The 23,498-nt window shown below is 47.7% G+C and overlaps 1 protein-coding gene and 1 non-coding gene across 2 annotated transcripts in view; one reads left to right on the top strand and one right to left on the bottom strand.

The window, feature by feature from the left end:
- The window catches only part of bptf (bromodomain PHD finger transcription factor), a 139,024-nt gene extending 116,143 nt beyond the window's left edge, over nt 1–22,881 (top strand). The window contains exons 25-30 of the mRNA XM_078226069.1: nt 960–1,210; nt 4,230–4,403; nt 6,393–6,585; nt 14,643–14,727; nt 19,565–19,751; nt 21,682–22,881. Of these exons, the coding sequence (XP_078082195.1) occupies nt 960–1,210; nt 4,230–4,403; nt 6,393–6,585; nt 14,643–14,727; nt 19,565–19,751; nt 21,682–21,694 (903 nt within the window). The 3' untranslated portion in view covers nt 21,695–22,881. The remainder of the gene's footprint in view (nt 1–959; nt 1,211–4,229; nt 4,404–6,392; nt 6,586–14,642; nt 14,728–19,564; nt 19,752–21,681) is intronic.
- On the bottom strand, nt 3,272–3,466 carry LOC144502093 (U2 spliceosomal RNA). Its single transcript, XR_013499254.1, has one exon. It is a non-coding gene; the product is annotated as a U2 spliceosomal RNA (small nuclear RNA).
- Nucleotides 22,882–23,498: the final 617 nt, after the last annotated feature.

The raw sequence follows: 23,498 nt of genomic DNA, 5'->3' as shown, positions 1-23,498 counted from the left end.
GCTGCCATCCTCCTTGCTGTTCACTTTGTTTCCAAGTTTTGTGTGTCATTTGCAGATTTGGAAATTATACATCTTCCTCTGCCTAACTCCTGCTTTTTCATATGCATCGTAAACGACTGTGGTCCTAATGCTGACCTCTGGGGGGGGGCAATGTTGTTTACTTCCAGTCTGAAAAAATAACCATTCACTAGTATTCTCTGTCTTTTAACCAATGTCATACATCATGCTTTAATTCCACAGGCTTCAATTTTGTTAAACATGTTATTACTTAAACTGATGTAATAATTCATTAGATTCTTGCCATTAGGATTTTATTTCATTCTTTGAATACCTTTCTTTTCAAACTGCCTTCAATTCTACAGTTGATTACCTAGGGCATGGATTTATTTTCCTTGTACAGATGGTGGTACAATTCAGACTAGACAGGATGATGGTTCTTTCCTTGCTTGCCAAAGAGTGGAATGCATTGCTTCCCAGGAACACTCCATCCCGCAATTCAACTTAAAACTAAATTCAGCTTATCCAACTGAGGCAAATAAATACTGTTGGTAGACAATGTCATCACCATCAAACCTGGCTCTGTTAAAATGAAGGTGAAATAGAAGTTAGTTAGCCATTTGCAATAGAAAAGGTGGGATTAGGTATTTTTATCAGGATCATCCTTTAAGGCAGATGAGTATGAATTCTGGGCATAGATACCAGCACCATGGAGTCCTTCGTCTTGTGGCTGCAAGACCAGGAGGTGAAATGTAAAATTGAGAAAATGATGTTCTATATTTTGTTCCAAGTTTATCAAATCTTTCAGTGGGTTATCTTTTGTGATCTGATGCACAGGGTACAGTTTGCAGCAGTGTTCCATTGTGTGGAGTTGCTCACGGCTCTGAATAAATGATCACATTGGCACAGTTGCTATCACATCAGTCTGTTGCTGTTGACTAAACTTTTGTTCATTTTTGTAGGAGGAGCTGAAAAAAGACAGGAATAGATTAAGGAAGGAGAAAGAGAAGGCACAGGCAGCAGCCATCCAGACTGCAGCCATTGCCGCCGCCACAAATGCCGTACAAGCCGCGGTGACTCAGAAACGAAAACGAGACGAAGAGAGAGAGCCTGCAAAGGTGAAGAAGAAAAAGATGATTTCTACTACCTCAAAAGAATCCAAGAAGGACACAAAGCTTTACTGTATCTGCAAGACACCTTATGACGAATCAAAGTATGTAATAGACAAATGTTTTCCTCTATCTGTATTTCATTATTATCAAAGAAATTCTCCCAGTTCCATAAGGGCCATTTGCCTCCGGTTCCATGCATTATTTCAAGCAGCTGTTTAGCAGCTCATTCAGCTCTAACAGGTACATAAGGCCATGATCTCCAAATATGTCCCCAACAGTGCAGCTCTCTGGAATCTCCAGAATGGAGTTCTTTCTGAAAGGCTGCAAGGGAAAGCACGCATTGAGCTAAAAATTGCCATTAATCTGAGAAATGGAACAAGTCTTACTTTGTGTTTATCAGAGGATTGTATTTTCCTTTCTTCTCCAACAACCCCTTCCCACACCCCATCTGTTTGAGGATGCAGTTTCTCCCTCTCCCATATGTCTCCCCCGCCACATGCTTCCAACTCACTTCCAGGCCTCTATAAATAAGTAGCCCCAGCTCTGTTAAGTTGAATGACTTAGTGATTTGGGGTCAGTGAAGAAGGCTCATTAATTTGAAATTGTTATCAGAAAGTAAGGAGAGGAAATTGTTTGTCCAGAGTTGTTGAGATTATAGAATGATTTGCCACAGGGAATAATTGAGGCACAGGCTGTTGCAGTAGTTTAAGGAAAGAGTGTTTATATTTGCAGCATGGGAGTATACAGGGACATGGCAAGAGAGCAGAACAGGGGATTAGATTTGAACTGTTCCAGCTATGAGCCAGTAGACATGATGAGTTGAATAGTCACTTCCTGTGCTGTAAGCCACGTTTTGGTATCTCTTCCCAAATGTCAGGAACTTGACGTGCAGAATCAAACGTGCAGGACCACAGCACAATGGTGATTTTGTACGTTGATATCCAGCATCCCTGTGCTGCACGTATTTTATGAGGCAGCAGCTTTGAATAGATCGTGTTAATTTTTCACCATTTTCTGTTTCACTGATACTACCTAATATTTTAGAAAATGAGGTTATAATGAAAAATGGTTGTTCACCATTCAGCTAGCCTAGTTGCACAGGTTGTTTTTGAGAGAATGCACTAGCTGTTTTCCTGTTGCAGCCCTGGGGCTAAAAACAGTATCCCCCGTTTTGTATTCATTCAGAATTAGTGCAGCAATGGTCATTGCTATTTCATGATGTACACTTCTGTACTTTTCTGATTCTGTAAAACTTCAGTGGGTAGAAGAGGGTAATGAATGTTTAATCCTGTTAACAGGGAGAATATTCTACTATACTGAAATTGGAATTATTTATGATCACATTTGCAGAGTAGTAGAGCACAGAAGAAGGCAATTCAGCCCATCAAGTCTGTACCAGCGCTTTCGGAGAGCAATCCAGTCACTTGTCCACTTTTTCATATTCCAGTTTTTTCCTGCTTGAAGTATTTTATCCAATTCTCTTCTGAGTTTTAATGTGATTGTTTCTTGATTCAGCCTCACCACCACCCCAAAAAAAATAAGGCATACACTGTTTCCGAGGCAAGACGTCATGTAGGAAGCTGCTGTAACCTGTGCTGTTCATGCCCCACTGGTCCAAGTCTATATTTTGAGCGTTGTGTACCAACAGTTCCCTTTCTGTGAGGAGGCATTTATCTCTGCCCAGGAAGAGCGAGGTTGAGAATTCAAACTTGTAGGAATTTGCTTGGATGTTTTTTTTTACTGCCCAATTAATTCTCCGCCATTATTGCTTATAAGGTATTTTTAAACAAATTATGCCTAAATTTAATTCTGGAAAACAGCAATGAGATAAAGCTTTAGAACTGTGGGACAGTCTCTCTACTAGTGACTTCCTAAAGTGTGGTATTATCAATTTTGGTTTTGCCACCCTGAAGAGAAAAGAGGCCAGAAAGGAGGAGAAAGTCTGATTATCATCAGACTTTCTAGCTGCTGGCTTGTGACACTGCCATTGGGGTAAGTTGCTCAGCTACTCCTCTGGCCAAGCAATGTGCAGGAAGATAATTTTTATTTTTGTTTATATCCAATGCATCCAATCAAAGTCCAATTCAGAGTCTCCACAAGTGAGACATTCCAGATCCAAGCTGACAAGACAGGCAAGCCTCTTCCTGTCTTGGGCTTGATCTACATGATTCAAGCTGATTGGAGCAAGCATTGCACCTTCTCCAAGGCTTGATCTCATTTGTGTCTTAGCCAAAAGGCCTAGATGCCACTTTTTAAAAAAATTGCTTCAAATGAACCCTCAGTGTAACCTCATGGCTTCAACCAAGTGCAAGATGCCAAAACTACACTTGATCTTAGCCAAAAGGCTGAGAAGCGATGAGAATAATCCTTTTAGAAAAGATTATCACCAAAATAAGAAAGACAGCTGCAAATAAAATGAGTGCGAAATGACAGAACGTCCTCTCCTCTTATTCAGGATTGTAGCTTAACTGGCTCAGTATCTTCACAGTCTTTCCTCTGGCAAGTCTCCCAAGTCCAAATTTTAAGCAGCTAACATTCTTGTCTTCCTTAAAGGGGTTTTCCACTTTTGAGCAGGCAGATGGAGGGAAGTACCAGTGAGGACCACCCCACTTGCTTCAGTGATTGTGTGGATAGTTTGTGGATAGGACTTGCACACATTTCCAAAATGGCAAAGGTCTATAATTGCTCAAGACCCTTTCCTCTCTCTTGTTTTCTTTCTTTCATTTGCTTCCTCATGCATACACCATTTTTCCTGCTTTCTCTTTCAGCTCCTGTATTCCATGCAACATTCCCAAACACGCACACACTCAGGACATTTTCCAGTGCACCTGTTATTGATCACTAACGGGTGTGTCAGTGCATCCTGAGCTGACTCTCACCCCAGTTTTCCATCCTCCTTCACTTGCAAGGGACATGGCACCACCCAGCCTCCCTCCCAACAGCCTGGCTGAGATTGGAGGGGTGTTCTGTGGAGTGCTGTGAGAATAAATCCATATCATCCTACCCTGGCCCGACACCAGTGTGCTGCACCACCAGGCTGCTTCTACATGAAAAGTTTGTGGCTAATAGGAGGGAAGAGAGAAACTTAAACACACTCTGATGTGTGTGTTCGTTTTTCAGGTTCTACATTGGCTGTGATCTCTGTACGAACTGGTATCATGGAGAATGTGTTGGTATCACAGAAAAAGAGGCTAAAAAAATGGATGAGTACATTTGCAATGAGTGTAAACGAGCACAGGAGGGCAGCAGCGAGGAGCTCTACTGTATCTGTAGAACACCATACGACGAATCACAGTAAGCTGAAACGTCAACAGAGACTTTTTATTGCCCTGTGATCGTTTTCCTTTTGAGTGACAGGCATGCACTGTTGGCCTCCTTGGATGTTTCTTACCCGCTAGTTGTGATGCAGACTGCATGAAATCCTGTTAAACCTGCTTGTAATATTTGCTGCTACTCAGTTTTTGATAAGCTCCCATCTGCAGATCATTGTTTTTGGTGTTTCTAGTGTTTACCTTTTCCCTTAAATTAGGATCGATGCGCTATATAACATTCTGCAGCCTCTTCCACTCCGCTATTAAGATTACCACCAAACTGACCAATTTCTTTCCTCCTTTTCTCTTTGTTTATTGAAGGCATTGACTCCTAACGGGCACAATCCCACTGGGTCTCGGAACATTTTGGTGACCTGACCAAGCAAATACGCTTCATTTATGAGCTTAGGGAGTGAAGGTTGGAAGGCTGTTGATCCACGTGAGGCATCACAACGAACCTAAACATGCCCTTGTCCACCCTAACACTTTTCTTTAGGAATAACAGTCAGGGTTAAGAGCCCTAACTGTCCCCCATCTCCTGCTTACCAACTCCGAGTACTGTCATCACTATCCAAGCTAAGATCAGTCAACTGCATAGGCTAGGAATCAATCCTGCTGGTCTGTGTGCTTCTGTTACTGTCTGAGCCACTTGCTGCAGCAGAGTGGATATATTCTTTCATATACTGGGGGAACTTGTAGATAGGTATTTTACTTGGGAGTGGGGGAGAATTGGCTATTCAGGTAGGAAGAAAAAACTGTTGACTTTCCATAAAACAAGTTAAAGTCTATTGAACAGTGGCTTTAAAAAAAAATATGCAATTTCTGTAAGAGGGATTCAGAATGATGGATTTTCGAAGGTTTGTGTCTAACATGCAATGGATTTTTACAGGTTTCAAATATCATGTCTCCTGCTTTAATAAAGTTCTGTTGTGGTTTGTAAGCTTAACTTGACAAAAGAAAAGCAGTATTCTCTCAAGTAAAGTTGCAAAGAATATATATTTGTTAAATGAATATTGTGAATTCTATCAGTGACAGTAATGCACATCTAATTACTTTGTGGCAATTTTTAATCTTTTGTTGAAAAGCAAAAAGATAATGGGGAAATTGTTTTTATAATCATGTAGTCAATATCTTTTCCCAAAGGTAGGAGAGTCTAAAACTAGAGGGCATAGGTTTAAGGTGAGAGGGGAGAGATACAAAAGTGTCCAGAGGGGCAATTTTTTCTCTCAAAGGGTGGTGAGTGTCTGGAACGAGCTGCCAGAGGCAGTAGTAGAGGTGGGTACAATTGTATCTTTTAAAAAGCATTTACAGTTACATGAGTATAAAGGGATATGGGCCAAATGTGGGCAATTGGGATTAGTTTAGGGGTTTAAAAAAAAAGGGTGGCATGGACAAGTTGGGCCGAAGGGCCTGTTTCCATGCTGTAAACCTCTATGACTCTATAATCAAGGACATCCTAATACAAGAATTAAGATTCTGCAATCCTTCAACGTTGTACATAATCCTTGCATGTATTTAGGTATTGATTTCAAATTTGATTTTTTTAAGTTGAGCTTCTCCCCTCCCCTTCTCAATTGACTTATTGTTCGCTGCCCATAGGCATCTTGAATTTAAAGGTACCTAATATGGTGACCATCCTTTGTGTTAGCCTTCATTAAAAAGTAATGCCAAGTTATCTAACCCTGAGGCTGATGGATAACTGGCAGAATGAGAATCTGGACTGATGCTTGTCAGTCTGGATTCTGAGGCCAATTGTAGCACACGTTACAAGGTTGGTTAGCACAGCACAAACTGGGGATTTAACCTGGGATCTTCTAGTCTGCATGGTTCAGAGTTTTTCAATTAATATTTGGTGTCATCAGGAGAATCTGATAAAATAAGGACTAATCCATGGTTTATTTAGTTGATACTATTGATAGTTTTAACTGCAAAGTTCAGTAGCAAATAGTATTTGTATTTTTTAATCCCATAGATTTTACATTGGTTGTGATCGCTGCCAAAACTGGTACCATGGGCGCTGTGTTGGCATACTACAGAGTGAGGCAGATCTCATTGATGAGTATGTCTGCCCACAATGTCAGTCCACGGAAGATGCTATGACTGTGCTGAGCCCACTTTCAGACAAAGACTATGAAGGTCTTCGACGAGTGCTGCGCTCTTTACAGGTGAGAGAGCTTACAAAATAATAATCTAGTTTCTGTTAACTTTGTGTTCCGTACTTTTTCTCATTTATGCTTTTTCTACTTTCACCCAAACCACCACTGACTAGGACACTGCTTGACCACAGACACCGTAGCTTAGGCCAATGATACTGTATCTTGAACAATCCTGTGATCTGGGGGTGATGCTATGGACATTTCTGTCCTTTACTCCCAAAAATTAAACTGACAGGATTGTGGTATAACCTCTGGTAACTGGCAGCGAGCTAAACATATGAGAGCTTTTGCACCAAGTACCACAGTTAGATGGTGGCACAATGTTTAGCATTAGAATCAGTGGAGGATTTTTAAGGAGATTTTAAGTACTCAGCAAAAATATATTCTGGTGATAAAGAAGGACTGTAAGAAAAGGGATAACCAGATGTGGATAACGAAGGAAATAAAGGAGAGTATTAAAATAAAAACAGATGCGTCCAGAGTGGCCAAAAATAGTGGAGAATTAGTGGATTGGGAAAGCTTTAAAAAAACAACAAAGAACGACTAAGAAAGCGATTAAGAAAGGAAAGATAGATTATGAAACTAAACTAGCTCAAAATATAAAAAATGATAGTAAAAGTTTTTACAAATATATAAAAAGGAATAGAGTGGCTAGAGTGAATGTTGGACCCTTGGAGGACGAGAGGGGGGGATTTAATAGTGGAAAACGAGGAAATGGCTGAGACTTTAAGTTCTTTGTGTTGGTCTTCACGGTGGAAGACAAATAGTTTAGCGAATATTAGAGATTGAGAGTTGGTGGGAGGTGAGGTCCTTAATACAATTACTGTTACTAAAGAGATAGTGCTTGGTAGACTAATGGGGCTGAAGGTAGACAAGTCCCCGGGCCCGGATGGAATGCATCCCAGGGTACTGAAAGAAATGGCTGAGGTAATAGTAGATGCGTTAGTAGTTATTTATCAAAATTCGCTGGACTCTGGGGTAGTGCCAGCTGATTGGAAAACAGCTACTGTTACGCCGCTGTTTAAAAAAGGAAGTAGACAAAAGGCAGGTAACTACAGGCCGGTTAGCTTAACGTCCGTAGTTGGGAAGATGCTGGAGTCCATCATTAAAGAGGAAACAGCAGAGCACCTGGATAAGAATGGTTCGATCAAGCAGATGCAGCATGGATTCATGAAGGGAAAGTCATGTTTGATGAATTTACTGGATTTTTATGAAGATGTGACTAGTGCGGTTGACAGAGGGGAACCGGTGCATGTGGTGTTTTTAGATTTACAGAAGGCATTCGATAAGGTGCCTCACAAAAGGTTGCTGCAGAAGATTGGGGTACACGGAGTTGGGGGTAAGGTGTTGGCGTGGATTGGGGATTGGCTATCTAACAGGAAGCAGAGAGTTGGTAACCAGTGGCGTGCCGCAGGGGTACTGGGGGCTCAACTGTTTACCATTTACATAGATGATCTGGAGAAGGGGACTGAGTGTAGGGTATCAAAGTTTGCTGATGACACGAAGATGAGTGGGAAAGCGAATTGCGTGGAGGACGCGGAAAGTCTGCAGAGAGATTTGGATAGGCTGAGCGAGTGGGCGAGGATCTGGCAGATGGAATATAACGTTGGCAAATGCGAGGTTATCCACTTTGGAAGAAATAATAGTAAATTGGAATATTATTTAAATGGAGAAAAATTCCATCATGCTACTGTGCAGAGAGACCTGGGGGTCCTTGTGCACGAATCGCAAAAACTCAGTCTGCAGGTGCAGCAGGTGATCAAGAAGGCGAATGGAATGTTGGCCTTTATCGCGAGGGGGATAGAATATAAAAGCAGGGAGGTCTTGCTGCAACTATACAAGGCACTGGTGAGGCCGCAACTGGAGTACTGTGTGCAGTTTTGGTCCCCTTATTTGCGAATGGATATATTGGCCTTGGAGGGAGTGCAGAGAAGGTTCACCAGGTTGATACCGGAGATGAGGGGTGTAGCTTATGAGGAGAGATTGAACAGATTGGGTCTGTACTCGTTGGAGTTTAGAAGGCTGAGGGGAGATCTTATAGAGACATATAAGATAATGAAGGGGCTGGATAGGGTAGAGGTGGAGAGATTCTTTCCACTTAGAAGGGAAACCAGAACTAGAGGGCACAGCCTCAAAATAAGGGGGGGCCGGTTCAGAACAGCGTTGAGGGGGAACTTCTTCTCTCCGAGGGTAGTGAATCTCTGGAATTCTCTGCCCATTGAAGTGGTGGAGGCTTCCTCGTTGAATATGTTTAAATCACGGGTAGATAGATTTCTGATCGTTAAGGGATATGGGGAGCAGGCGGGTAAGTGGAACTGATTCGCTTCAGATCACCCATGATCTTGTTGAATGGCGGGGCAGGCTCGAAGGGCCAGATGGCCTACTCCTGCTCCTATTTCTTATGTTCTTGTGTTCTTAATACTGCCTCACCGCGCCAGGGATCCAGATTCGATTCCCAGTTTGGGTCACTGTCTTTGTGAGTCTGCATGTTCTCCCTGTGTTTGCATGGGTTTCCTCCCACAGTCTGAAAGACGTCCTAGTTAGGTGCACTGGCAGTGCTAAATTCTCACTCGGTCTACCCGAACATGCACCGGAGTGTGGCAAGTAGGGGATTTTCACAGTAACTTCATTGCACTGTTAATGTGAGCCTACTTATGACACTAATAAATAAGCTTTAAACTGATGGAATAATCCAAACCTGAAGCAAATCTGCAGAAAGGTGGTGAATTTTTGAAAGAATTTTAACAACTTTAAAACTCAGTCCCTCCTTGGCAGTGCCAAATTAAAATAATAAGTAAACTCGAGGTATGTAAACTGACGATGTGAAACAATTAAATGTGAGCTGCAAGTTCTATCCACAACTGATCCATTTGAAACCTTTTGTATGAACCTCGAGCATGTGCCAATATCTGGGGATGCCAATGTTTAGTCTACTTAAATATATCCTGTTTTATTCTGTCCAGTACTTTGGATCTGTAGTCTGCGTCTCCCACGCTCATCCGTGAGTTAAAGCAGCCGAGAAATTATTAACTGACACAAGTCACGCATCACCGGCTCAATAAATGTTACATCTGCAGAAGGTGCACATTAACTTAGCTTTTGGATCTTGAAATGGGACTTTTGGAATCGAGATTTACTGGGTCAGTGAAACCCTGACTAGTCACATTTCATGATATTATTAAACTGATACCGAGCACTTATTGTCTAAAACCTGATTGCTCAAAGGTGGATTGTGCCAACGAAGTGCCTCACAATTTCCTGCTCCCTCCCACACGATACTTTAGAATGTCTGTAAAACAGACAAAATGTAAGGTTTTTTTTTGAGATGGTTATGTTGTATATCCACTACAGCTATGATTTTAAACGTAAAAGATTTCTATTCATTGCTGCGCCTACCCAGCTGCCAAATTGATTTTCTATTCCTGCGAAAAACTTAACATTGGCGGGCATTAAAATTTGGAGCGACAGTATGTGCTGCTGCTGGAGGGATAGATGTGGGATCACATTCCCCATGTTTAGTTCTTTAACTGTTAGTACATTGTTCAATCCTTGGAAAGGTGCGACCATGGTATGACAAATGGATTTGGCAAGTACGATGTATGTTTCAAATTCTGTCTCCCCCCCGCCCCCCCCCCCCCCCCTCACCCCTCGCACTCTTAATTTTTAAACATTTCCTCTGCACTCCTGAAAGCAGTGCCTTATGCTGGGGTGCGATTTCACAGCCGTTGGCAGTGTGCCAGTACTTATTTCAAGAAACCTGGCAATGCGGAGCAACTACTTGGAACGCAGGCTTATCCAACATTTACACTTATGGGGGAGGTGGTGGTTGAGGTTTGAAGCAAAGAAGCGACAGACTGAGCAAAAATAAAAAATGTGATAAGTTGATAATTAAAAAAGAGTAATCAATAAAGATCAGTATCAGAGAGTGAGGGGGACAGAGTCTGTTTGTCTAACTCACTGTCAGTCTCCTCATGCTAACCCATTCACACACAGCCATTGTGTGTTAGTGTGTGGGGATGCGACTGAGGGGGATCCTGAGACTGCAAGTGAGCCAGACACGCGTACACTCTGAGAATAGAATCCTACAGTGCAGAAGGAGGCCATTCAGCCCATCGAGTTTGCACTGACCACAATCTCACCCAGGCCCGATCCCCATAACACCATGCATTTACCCTAGCTAGTCCCCCTGACACTGAGGGACAATTTAGCATGGACAATCCACCTAACCCGCATATCTTTGGAATGTGGGAGGAAACCAGAGCACCCGGAGGAAACCCACGCAGACACGGAGAATGTACAAACTCCACACAAACAGTGACCCAAGCCCGGTCCCTGGCATTGTGAGGCAGCAGTGCTAACCACTGTGCCACCGTGCTCTCCATCTCTCCCACTCACTCCACTCCACTCCACTCCACTCCACTCCTCTCTCTCTCTCTCTCTCTCTCGCTCGCCCCGCCCTCCTCTGCCGGGCGCGCGTGCCCCCTCTCGCCCCGCCCTCCTCTGACGGGCGCGCTCGCCCGGCCTTCCTGTGCCGGGCGCGTGCGCCCCCTCTCGCCCTGCCCTCCTGTGCCGGGCGCGTGCGCCCCCTCTCGCCCCGCCTTCCTGTGCCGGGCGCGTGCGCCCCCTCTCGCCCCGCCCTCCTGTGCCGGGCGCACGCGCCCCCTCTCGCCCCGCCCTCTGCCGTGCGCGCGCACCCCCTCTTGCCCCGCCCGCTGCCGTGCGCGCGTGCCCCTTCTAGCCCCGCACACTGCCGGGCGCGCCCGCCCCCTCTCACCCCGCCCTCTGCCGTGCGCATGCACCCCTCTCACCCCGCCCTCTGCCGGGCACGCGCGCCCCCTCTCGCCCCGCCCTCCTCTGACGGGCGCGCTCGCCCGGCCTTCCTGTGCCGGGCGCGTGCGCCCCCTCTCGCCCTGCCCTCCTGTGCCGGGCGCGTGCGCCCCCTCTCGCCCTGCCCTCCTGTGCCGGGCGCGTGCGCCCCCTCTCGCCTCGCCCTCCTGTGCCGGGCGCGTGCGCCCCCTCTCGCCCCGCCCTCCTGTGCCGGGCGCACGCGCCCCCTCTCGCCCCGCCCTCCTGTGCCGGGCGCGCGCGCGCCCCCTCTCGCCCCGCCCTTCTGTGCCGGGCGCGCGCGCCCCCTCTCGCCCCGCCCACTGCCGTGCGCGTGCGCCCCCTCTCAGCCCGCCCTCTGCCGGGCGCTCTCGCCCCACACCCTCTGCCGGGCGCGTGCGCCCCCTCTCGCCCCGCCCTCCTGTGCTGGGCGCGCGCGCGCCCCCTCTCGCCCCGCCCTCCTGTGCCGGGCGCGCGCGCCCCCTCTCGCCCCGCCCTCCTCTGCCGGGCGCGCGCGCCCCCTCTCGCCCCGCCCTCCTCTGTCGGGCGCGCGCGCCCCCTCTCGCCCCGCCCTCCTCTGCCGGGCGCGCGCGCTCTTCTCGCCCCGCCCTCCTCTGCCGGGTGCGCGTGCCCCCTCTCGCCCTGCCCTCCACTGCCGGGCGCGCGCGCCCCCTCTTGCCCCGCCCTCCTCCGCCGGGCGCGCGTGCCCTTTCTCGCCCCGCCCTCTGCCGGGTGCGCGTGCCCCCTCTCGCCCCGCCCCCTGCCGTGCGTGCGTGCCCCCTCTCGCCCCGCCCTCTGCCGGGCGCGCGCGTGACCCCTCTCGCCCCGCCCTCTGCCGGGCGCGCGTTCCTCCTCTCGCCCTGCCCTCTGCCGGGCGTGCGTGCCCCCTCTCACCCCGCCCACTGCCGTGCGCGTGCGCCCCCTCTCGCCCCGCCCTCTGCCGGGCGCTCTCGCCCCCTCTCGCCCCGCCCTCTGCCGGGCGCGCGCGCCCCATCTCGCGCCGCCCTCCTCTGCCTGGCGCGCGCGCCCCCTCTCGCCCCGCCCTCCTCTGCCGGGCACGCGTGCCCCCTCTCGCCCCACACTCCTCTGCCGGGCACGCTCGCCCCGCCCTCCTGTGCCGGGCGCGTGCGCCCCCTCTCGCCCCGCCCTCGTGTGCCGGGCGCGCTCGCCCCGCCCTCCTGTGCCGGGCGCGCGCGCCCCTCTCGCCCCGCCCTCCTCTGCCGGGCGCGCTCGCCCCGCCCTCCTGTGCCGGGCGCGTGCGCCCCCTCTCGTTCCGCCCTCCTCGGCCGGGCGCGCGTGCCCCCTCTCGCCCCGCCCTCCTGTGCCTGGCACGTGCGCCCCCTCTCGCCCCGCCCTCCTGTGCCGGGCGCACGCGCCCCCTCTCGCCCCGCCCTCCTGTGCTGGGCGCGCGCGCGCGCCCCCTCTCACCCCGACCTCTGCCGGGCGCTCTCGCCCCGCCCTCCTCTGCCGGGCGCGCGCGCCCCCTCTCGCCCCGCCCTCCTCTGCCGGGCACGCGTGCCCCCTCTCACCCCGCCCTCCTCTGCCGGGCGCGCTCGCCCTGCCCTCCTCTGCCGGGCGCGTGCGCCCCCTCTCGCCCTGCCGGGCGCGCGTGCCCCCTCTCGCCCTGCCCTCTGCCGGGCGCGCGCGCGCGCCCCCTCTCGCCCCGCCCTCCTGTGCAGGGCACGCGCGCCCCCTCTCGCCCTGCCCTCTGCCGGGCGCGCGCGCGCCCCCTCTCGTCCTGCCCTCCTGTGCAGGGCACGCGCGCCCCCTCTCGCCCCGCCCTCCTGTGCCGGGCGCGCGCGCCCCCCCCCCTCTCGACCCGCCCTCCTGTGCCAGGCGCGCGCGCCCCCTCTCGCTCTGCCGGGCGCGTGCGCGCCCCCTCTCGCCTCGCCCTCCTCTGCCGGGCGCGCGCGCACCCTCTCGCCCTGCCCTCCTCTGCCGGGCGCGGGCGCCCCCCAATTCCTGGTTAGCGCGCGCACCCCCTCCCCTCCCCCCCCCCCTTGGTGGGCGCGCGCACCCTCTCCTCCCACTATGCCAGGCGCCCCCCTCTCTCACCACCTTCCTCCCCGCACCTCCTTCCCCCCCCCCCCCCCTCTGCCGAGCGCGCGCACCCCCTCCCCCCTTCTGGTGGGCGCACGTGCCCCCTCCGCTCCTCTCCAGTGGGCGCGCCCGCGCTCACCCCACATTCCCTCCCCCTCTGCCACCTGCGTTCCTCACATCCCCCCTCCCCCTCTGCCACGCGTGCCCACCCCCTCCCTCGCCCTGTGCCGCGTGCGCCCACCCCACCCTCCCCCTCTGCCACATGCGCCCACCCCTCCCTCGCCCTGTGCCGCGTGCGCCCACCCACCCTCCCCCATGCCGCGCGAGCCCCCTCCCTCCTGCCCCTGTATGCCACGCGCGACCCCTCTCCATCGCCCAGCCCCCTGCCACGTGTGCCCGTCCTCCATCGCCATCCCCCCGCCATGCGCTCCCCCTCCCTCCCCCTTAACACGCCGCGCGCAGCCACCCTCCCCTCTCGCGCGTGCCCCCTCTCTCCCTCCCCATCCGCCTCACGGGCGACCCCTTCCACCGCCCGCCCCCCCCCCCCCCCCCCCCCTCCTTGTGCGCGCCACCTCCCTCACCCCCTGCCGCGCACACCCCCTCCCTCCATTGCCCTCTTCCCCCCCCCCCCCCACCGCGTGGGCCCCTTCCCTCCACCTCCCCCTCTGCCGCACGCGCTCTCTTCCCCCTCCTAACTCCCCTTCCTCCCCTCCCACCTCCCCTTCCCCCCCCCCCCCCCCCCCCCCAGCGATGTGCGTTCATCCACACCCACTCCCCACGCGATCCTCCCTTCCTCCCCCCTCCGCCGCGTGGGCGTCCCCTTACTCCCTGTATGCCGCACGTGCCATCCCTCCATCGCCCTCACCCCCTGCCGAGTGCGCCCGCCATCCTGCACCCTCACCCCCTGCCATGCGTGCCCCCTCCCTCCATCGCGGTCCCCCCGCTGCGCATGCCCGCCCTCCATCGCCCTCCCTCTTGCCCCCTTTCCCTCCCTTGCGCGCCCACCCCCTCTTGCGCTCTCCCTCCTTCTTGCGCGCGCTCTGTAATGCTCAGAATTGGTAATCTGAAGTTCCTTGTCTATCTATTTTATATTGTTGACCTTGTTTTTTGATGAAATTAATATTATTGTTGAAGTCGGAGCTCGATACATTGATGATTGCAGTGAAGCATTTTGAAGTGTGAACTCTTTAATTCCTCAATAGGCTCATAAAATGGCTTGGCCCTTCTTGGAACCAGTGGATCCCAATGATGCGCCAGATTATTATGGCATCATCAAAGAACCAATGGGTAAGTCATTTGTTTGCACTTCAGCCTTGTACCAATTTAGTGAGGTAATTTTATATATGTGTATGTTTTCCATTACTGTTGAGATTATTCCCTGTGGGATGCATGGTCCAGTCTTGGCTGTACCACTTTGCCAATGAAGAGTGTTAATGCTTATCATGCACTCTTCGTTGAGACTGACTGTAGAGCAATATTAACAGGAGTGCAGGAAGGTTACCTGTCCTCCCATGTATTGTGTTGAGATATGAGAAAAGGAGTGCCTGGGTAAACCATGTATCCTATTATGCCGAGACTGTGCTGCTCCATTCACTGCCTGAGTGTGCAGATGAGGAATGGCTACTTCACTTAAATACTGGTAGGCCTTTCAAGGTGAGCACAAGGACAGTGCAGTGGTCACTCCTATCAATGCTGTCATGCTGTGTTCGGTATGTTGGTGAGAACAGACTCAAGTAGGTTTTGCTCTCTTGCTGACTCCCTCACCACCTGCCACAGACCCACTCTCGCAACTACGTCCTTTAGGCCTTGGTCAGTGATGGTGTGACCAAGCCACTCTTGGTGATGGACATTGAAGTCCCTCATCCAGAGTTCATTCTGCACCCATGCCACTCTCAGGGCTTCTTCCAAATGGTGTGCATCATGGAGGGTGGGCACATTTGACCTGATGTCATGTGCCTTCATGGGGTCAGGAGTCAACTCCCTCCCAACTATAGACCACTGTGCAGTCCACCTCCTATAGTGAGTCTGTCCTGTTGTTGGGATGAACTAACCAGGGATGCTGATGGGTGGTGTCTGGGATATTGTCTATAAGGTATGATTGGGTTATTGCAACTGTGTCAGGCAAGTGCCTGACTAATCTGTCGAAAAGCTCTCCCAATTTTGGCACAAACCCCCAGATGTTAGTAACTTTGCAGGGTCAACAGGGCTGGCTTTTGATCCCATTGTATCTATTCTGATCAGCAGTTTGACTTTTTTTTTTGAAGTTAATCATGCTTGTCCTCTGTCTCCATTTACTTCCAGAATTTAATCAGTAGAAGAGTAATCAAAACAGCAAAGTAGACTGTACGTTACAGACTTGGAAAGCTGCTTGTGTTTGTGTTAATGAAAAATCAGGGGCATAAATATCAAGATGAAAGGGGCTTATTTACTTGGCCTTTCACACTTAAGTAACTTTGGTCTCATGGGTGATGAGTGTTTGAAGGCAGTGGCCAGGGCATGCGATGATAACAATCTGCCTCCACAAGAGATTAAACAAGGCAAAGTTTTTAACATTTCCCATTTAGCAGGAGGGGCGTGGAAAACATTGTACGGTCCAATAGATTTAATCAATCTACTGGGCTTTTTAAAGCATTTTATTACTTTTGACACTTAAATAACTTCCCATTAAAAAAAATAAAGAACATTAAAGAATTTGCGCATTACACAAAAAAAATTAATTTTATGAAGCGCATGTTAGAAACATTGCTGTGTAACCATAGGCCTAATTTAATCTTCAGATGTGGCTTAAAAGTTCCTGCAGGTATTTTTTTACAGGATGGTTTGAGGGAGCGTCTCACGCAGAAAGGTGCTGCCTATTTCTGAATTACCAATCTGGGTACGCCCAAGTGACTGTTCCCCAGCTGCGAGTCTGTTCAGTGTGTTGGCAGGCTATTCAGCTGTGGAAGCTTCACAGCCAAACCAGCTGCTGTTCTCACCCAGTGTTCCCACATGGGCACTTTTAGGCAGGAATTGCAGTGGAGAGAAATTTGAGGATCAGTAACGAATAAAGAAAATTTGAAAAGTACAATCTTCAATTCCATTTTTGTACTGGAATAAAAACTGGTTCTAGGTAGAACACTGGGTAACATGTTAAACCTCAAGAAAGCAAATTAGGAGTTATTCATGGACACTGCTTTGAAATCCAACAGCATTCAGCTTCATTGTGAGCTTACGAAGCTAAATGTTCCACCAACTAATACAAGACAGCCTCTGAATCAAATTTCAGGATCATTTTATCTGTCCCTGCTGTTTGTCTATTTTGAAAGACCATGATAATAAATGAAGAAACCTTCATAAAATAATGAGGGGCGTAGATCGGCTAGATAGTCAACATCTTTTCCCAAAGGTAGGGGAGTCTAAAACTAGAGGGCATAGGTTTAAGGTGAGAGGGGAGAGATACAAAAGGGTCCAGAGGAGCAATTTGGTGGTGAGTATCTGGAATGAGCTGCCAGAGGTAGTAGTAGAGGCAGGTACAATTTTGTTTTCTAAAAAGTATTTAGACAGTGGGTAAGATGGGTATAAAGGGATATGGGCCAAACGCGGGCAATTGGGACTAGCTTAGGAGTTTTAAAAAAAAGGGCGGCATGGACAAGTTGGGCCAAAGGGCCTGTTTCCATGCTTTCAACCTCCATGACTCTGAATCTATGACTCTAAGCCTTGTGGTCCTCTTACTGATGCTAAGAAGCAAAGATTGGTGAGATATTAAGCACAGGTAAAGCTATCCTTCTGCTCTCACCAGCCAGTTATTTTCTATTTAGGCTTCATTTCAAGCCATCACCTTGACCCAGTGGGAGGCCTTTGGGTCCACTGAGTCTTTCATTTTTCATTTGAGAAAGGTGATTGGTTTGCTTGACTCAGCCTTTTTCATTAAACTGTCAGGTGTAGGCAAAATCAGCCCTCCGTATGGGGAAATGTCCGCCACCTGAATCGAGAGTTAAATGTAGAAGTTTATACATCATCCCTCAAGGTTGCTTAGCTAAGAAGTAAAAATCTGAAATGCTTTTTGAATAATTGTTAAATTTAAGTGTAGGTTGGTGAGGGAAGGTTGATTACAAGTACATTTCTCGAGGAGGAGGGAACGCTGCGACTGAGTAGTTTGTGTAAAATTCCAGCTGCCCCACTGGACAGCCGCATTGGCTGTCATTTACTACTTTTTTAAGACCTTCTCTCTGAGCCATGGAAGAAGATGTTAGGATTGATTAAAAACTTGGTCAATGTCAGTTTTATCCCAATTCTGTGACATGTCGAAGTGCATCTCTAAGTTAAAGACCCATATAAAAGCAGGTTTTGGTTTGGATCATTCTGTTTCCGTATCCCTCTTGTGACCTGTGTTGAATAGGAATGAAATCAATAATCACTTAAAAGGGTAAAGAACAGAGATTCCTGAAAATGTTCCTCACACCATCTCTCTCTCTCTCTATTAGCATTTTGCTCTTGCGATTTCTGTCTATGAAGTACGATTATTATGTTTAAAGTCTACCTTTTCTTTGGCTCCTGAAACCAGCCGATACAATTAGCTGGAAAGCTGCGGTAAAAACAACATCTGTAGCTTGAGCACATAATGAATTGTTGATGTGGATGTGTGCAGCTAATGGTCACATATGTTTATTTTCTGCTGGTAGTTCGTTTTGCTTCTATCTAAAATTTTATGACAATCACTGAATCTTTAAAATGAAAAGATCTGGAGGAGACCTTGTAGACATCGGTACCTAATAGAAAAATAAAACAATATTATGTTCCTTCAGTTTTCCCATCCCAATATTTAGGAAATTAATGGCAGACCATTATGAATGCACCCCAGCATTGTGAACCCTCTTCAAATTTGTTGATGTAGATTTCATACATTTTTAAAAATTCATTCATGGGCCATGGGCGTTGCTGGCTGTCCAGTATTTATTATCCATCCCTAGTTGCCCTTGAGAAGGTGGTGGTGAGCTGCCTTCTTGAGTCGCTGCAGTCCATGTTCTGTGGGTTGACCCACAATGCCGTTAGGGAAGGAATTCCAGGATTTTGACCCAGCGACAGTGAAGGAACGGCGATATATTTCCAAGTCGGGACGGTGAGTGGTTTGGAGGGGAACTTGCAGGTGGTGATGTTCCCATGTATCTGCTGTCCTTGTCCTTCCAGATGGAAGTGGTTGTGGGTTTGGAAGATGCTGTCTAAGGGTCTTTGATGAATTGCCGCAGTGCATCTTGTAGATAGTACACACAGCTGCTACTGAGTGTTGGTGGTGGGGGGAGTGGATGTTTGTAGATGTAGTGCCAATCAAGCAGGCTGCTTTGTCCTGGATGGTGTCAAGCTTCTTGAGTGTTGTTGGAGCTGCACCCATCCAGGCAAGTGGGGAGTATTCTGTCACACTCTTGTCTCATACTAGACATAAATGATGCAGGTTATATGGAGAACATGGCGGCTAGCCTTGTGATCAATAACTTTTGATTGGAAATAGATACAACTTCATGACATCGATTTCATGGAACTTTGATTACTTTCAACTTGCATACATTTTAAGGGCATTGTTTTTAATATTTCCATTGCCCGCTCATATAACATTTTTTTTGTACTTCTCAAAGTTTCTAAATCCGGGTTCAGAGTGAGCTGTTAGAGTGCAGGTGCTTCTCTTTCCAGTTATTTGATATGAATCCACAGCATAACACCTCACACAAACAAGCATGCTTAAATTATGTAGATTTAAGTGTCAAAGTCTAGTTGACGATCAGCGCAAATTGTGGCCAGGAATTCGCCACCAGAATGACATGGTTTCTGAAGCCCCAAAGCAGATGCCATCCCTGCAAGCAAGGCCTAAGCGGAGATCATCCTACACCCCAGCAAGGCACAACTTCATGTGTGGCACTTGTGGCAGATTTTGTCTTGCCAGAATCACTTTGTTCAGCAGCAGATGATCTCTCAAAGTTCCTGAGGCTGCTTTCCCACCATCATCATCATCTTTGAAAGAAGAAACCAATCAAATGTCAAAATGAATTTAACATTTCAGTCCTCAAGCTGAAGTTTTGATCAGAGGATGCTTTCAGATTTTGTCCCAACATCAAATATTTAATGAGCATGTGATCTCTATTTTAATACACAGATCTTGCTACAATGGAAGAAAGGATACATCATCGATTCTACAAGAAACTGACAGATTTTGTTGGTGATATGACCAAAATCTTTGACAACTGCCGTTACTATAATCCCAGTGATTCGCCGTTTTATCAATGTGCAGAGGTTCTAGAATCATTTTTTGTACAGAAACTGAAAACTTTCAAGGCAAACAGGTGAGTGAGTGTTGATGCTAGGCATGTCACAGCAGCTGTTCTTGTTTAAATCTTCTCTGTGAGGTGGGTAAGGTGCTATTAATGACGGGCACTGTGAGTACTGCCATTGGCATCCATCACGTGTGAACAATACTGTACTTGGAAATGGCTATTGTTTCATTGACATGCTCTGATATTACTAAGGCAGTTTAAAGGGTCAATATGTTTTCATTGTAGTCTCTAATAGCATCATTAATGATGTAATAAAAAGCACTTTGAGGGCACTGGTCTGTGTTGGGCATAGAATACATCTTCATTTCTTATCATCCGTCCTAATAAGTCAACAGCTAAGAAATCCCGCCACTGGTTCGAAAGCGGGGTTGACCCAGCATTTACAGGCAGTGGCCAGAGTGCAGCCAGGTATGCTGTCCAACTGAGGAAAATGGCCCAGGCCAATCAGCTTGGTAGCATTAGTTGTGGCTGCTGCAGAGGCTACAGGACCAAGTAGAGGATTCCCCCCCACCCCATGTTGAAGCATCCTTGATGGGAGGGGGCGCGTTAATGGCAGATCTGAGAGAGAGTTTGTTACTGGGGCCAGGCACCGAGGCTCCAGCAATTGGTTGGGGGGGGTGGGACAGAAAGGATGGGAGGCGCAACCTCCATCAGCAGTGTCACAGAAACCATTGCTGCCAGAGGGGCTTTCTGTGGGCCATGGTGTGGTCATAAAGGAGGCTCTCCTGCCAGGCAGCTGCCAGAGTTTACTGGTAGTTTCCTCACATGGCAGCAAGGGCAAGAAGTAGCCCCAATTGGGCACTTAATTGGCGTAATCCACTCCCTGCTGGCCAGCTGCACCACTGAGGTGCCCCTTGCTAGTAATACACCTTGGTAGCAGGATGGTGTTAGTTTCTTTTCCCAGTGCCTTCTGCCACCATTGTACCAGCCATCCAGCAACCCCAGTCCATCCATTCAGCTACCTCTGCATCATCTCTATTTTCCCCTTATTCATCAAGCCATGATTTCCCTGCCTTGGTCCGAAACTTGCATCTTTTTCTGAGCTCATCTTGACCATGCCATCAACCTCCCGGCTCTGACCCCATTCCTATGAAACTGCTGACCATCAACTGTTTCCTGCCCTCTCTACTAGCTGACATTATAAATGGCTCTCTCCTCTGGTAGTGTCCCCTTCTCTCTCAAATCTGCTATTAACGCGCCCCCTCCCCCCGCTCATCTTAATTCCCAAAATTACTGCTCCATCTCCAACCTCTTTATCCTCTCTCGGGTCCCTGAACACGTTTCCACCTTCTAACTTTACATCCCAACTTTTCCACAATATATTTGAAGCTGTCCAATTAGCTGCCACTGAAACAGTCCTCATCACAATCATAAACGACTGTGATCATGATGAACTATCCCCCCCCCCCCCCCCCCCACCCCACTCCCATCCTTCTTTACCTTTCTGCAGCCTTTGACACAATTGACTTTGTTGTCCTCTGCTCCCTTGTCTCCACTGTCCAGCTGTACCATATGTCCTCACTTTGGTTCCTCTCTTACCTATCCAATTATTGCCAGAGAATCTCTTGCAGGACTTCTGTCCACCTTTGCACTGTTAAATGTGGAATCCTACAAGGATATCTCCTTCCTTTGCTCTGTCAGATTCTGTCTAATTGTGATCTTGTGAAGCATCTTATATAATTTCCTAAATTAAAGATGGTGAATAAATGCAGATTGTTGTAAAGTAATGCCAGTTCCATGGATTTCCATCTATAAACACACAAGAATTACATCTGATTATCATTCATTGTATTCTAATGATCATAGAAATGCAGATACTTTGACGACATTGAAATGTACTTGTACATTTTCTTGGTTGATCCTCCTGGTATTTTCTGAGGTGTTCAGAATTATTTTATAAATGTAAGGATGCTAAAATGTACCATTTTCTGCTCTGTAGGTCTCATTCCTAACAGATTACACTCTACTGCGTAGATTGCAGCACTCTCTAGACTTCAAACAATGAACAAAATCGTACAAAGCGGGAATAACAGGAATCGCATTCAGAGTGCAGCGAGAAGAAGTTGATGGCACCAGAGGCAGATATACTTGGTCGGGTTTTCCTGACTGACTGACCTTAACCAGCACTGTTGTTCAAGCACCAATCAGTTAACTGAATTGGATAAAGCCCCATTCTGTTTGTTAGAAGCTAAAAGGGAGAGTTTAAAAGAAGAGGAGAAGGAAGGAAATTTTTTTTTTTAAAACGTAAAAGAAACCACCTTTTACCAGCCCTGTTTGACTGTCGTATCCTCCTCGCCTGACATGGGGTGGGAAGCACGAAGCATCCTGTCCGCTCTTGTTATGACAAGGGGCTGGCTTCAGTTTTCCCAGCAAAATTTATCCCACAGTTCTTCAGTGAAGAAGCTGGCTGCAAGCTGTCTGTAACGAAACATACATGTTTAAATTTGACAGCTGTATTTATTTATTACTGAGAAAAGATGAAGCTTTCTTTTTTAGAATCTGCTGCCCTTGTTTGTCAACTAATTATGTGCTTTTTTTTCTTATTGATATAAAAAGACCCAACTTACAGATAAGTTGGTCTTTTTTTATGTAATTGCTGTAGGTAACGGTGAGTGATAACCCTTGATCCTTTCTTTCTTTGAAAGGAGTTGTTTCACATGCACGCGCACGCACGCACATACAGATACACGCCAGCACAGCAGAATGGGATCCAACAGGAAGTTTTCTTTTCCTAATCAATCAGACTGAACTGGAGCTCTGCGTGACCACTGGCTGAGCAGTCGGCAGCATTGGTTTCCGAGTTAGACTGCCACAGTGGCAATGGGGCAGCACCAGAAAACTATCAATCACTCTGCAGAAATTTGATAGACTGAAATAAACGGTGTGTACTGAAGTTATCTTGTATGTAAACATTTTGTCAGATGCTGAATTTTTTTTTGTTTTTTTGTATTAAGGTTCAGAAATATTGATGTATATGAAAACAATAAATGGAGGAAACCATTATCTCCCACTGAGAAAATCCACAAGTGTTTCTGTATGTGCTTAAAATGACCCATTGTGAGACTTCAGGTCTCTCCCAAGAAATCTAACAAAGGAAATAAAAATTTGGAAAAGGTGCAAGGACACTTTAAATTTGAAATGCTGCATATTGTATGCATTTGTATTGAGTTTTAAAAAGGGGAAACTATGGACTAACACCCGAGTTGTGAAATACTGCACATCTCATCACCACATCACAGTATTTCTGTACTATTTATTCATATCTACGAATTTATTCGTTTTGAGTAATGTTGCAAAAAAAATTCTTTCCTACCTGTAGGTAATAGATTGCTATCTATGTTTTTAACAGATTGTGGCAACTATGAAGAGTAATTCTTTTGTACTTGATAGGACATTTCATCCTAGACAATAAAGTAATGTTTTTGACATCAACTTTGGTGTCATCTTTTTATCACATTAAAAGGATACGTAAATCTGGGACTACTTGCCATTAATTTTTATTCATGGCAATTTGGTGAAAGCCTGTTAATAGTTTACCCTCGATTTGGTGTTAGAAACTATGTCAAAAAAAATTGAGACCAGTTCTTTGGTTTAACCTTGAAGTGCTCAAGTTCAGAATGGTAAGAAAATAATTTTCTTTGTTATTTCTGTCAAATATGTTGAGAGATCCGTGCTTCTTTGAGCAGGCTATTTATATTTTTCTAGAAAACCTTCTCAGACAAGAGAATAATTGCAATACGTGGTATCCTCCATATC

The sequence above is a fragment of the Mustelus asterias genome, chromosome 12 (genome assembly GCF_964213995.1).
Source record: "Mustelus asterias chromosome 12, sMusAst1.hap1.1, whole genome shotgun sequence".
Lineage (NCBI taxonomy): Eukaryota > Metazoa > Chordata > Chondrichthyes > Carcharhiniformes > Triakidae > Mustelus > Mustelus asterias.
The sequence above is the reverse complement of the archived record's forward strand: the minus strand, read 5'-3'. Positions and strand labels throughout refer to the sequence as shown.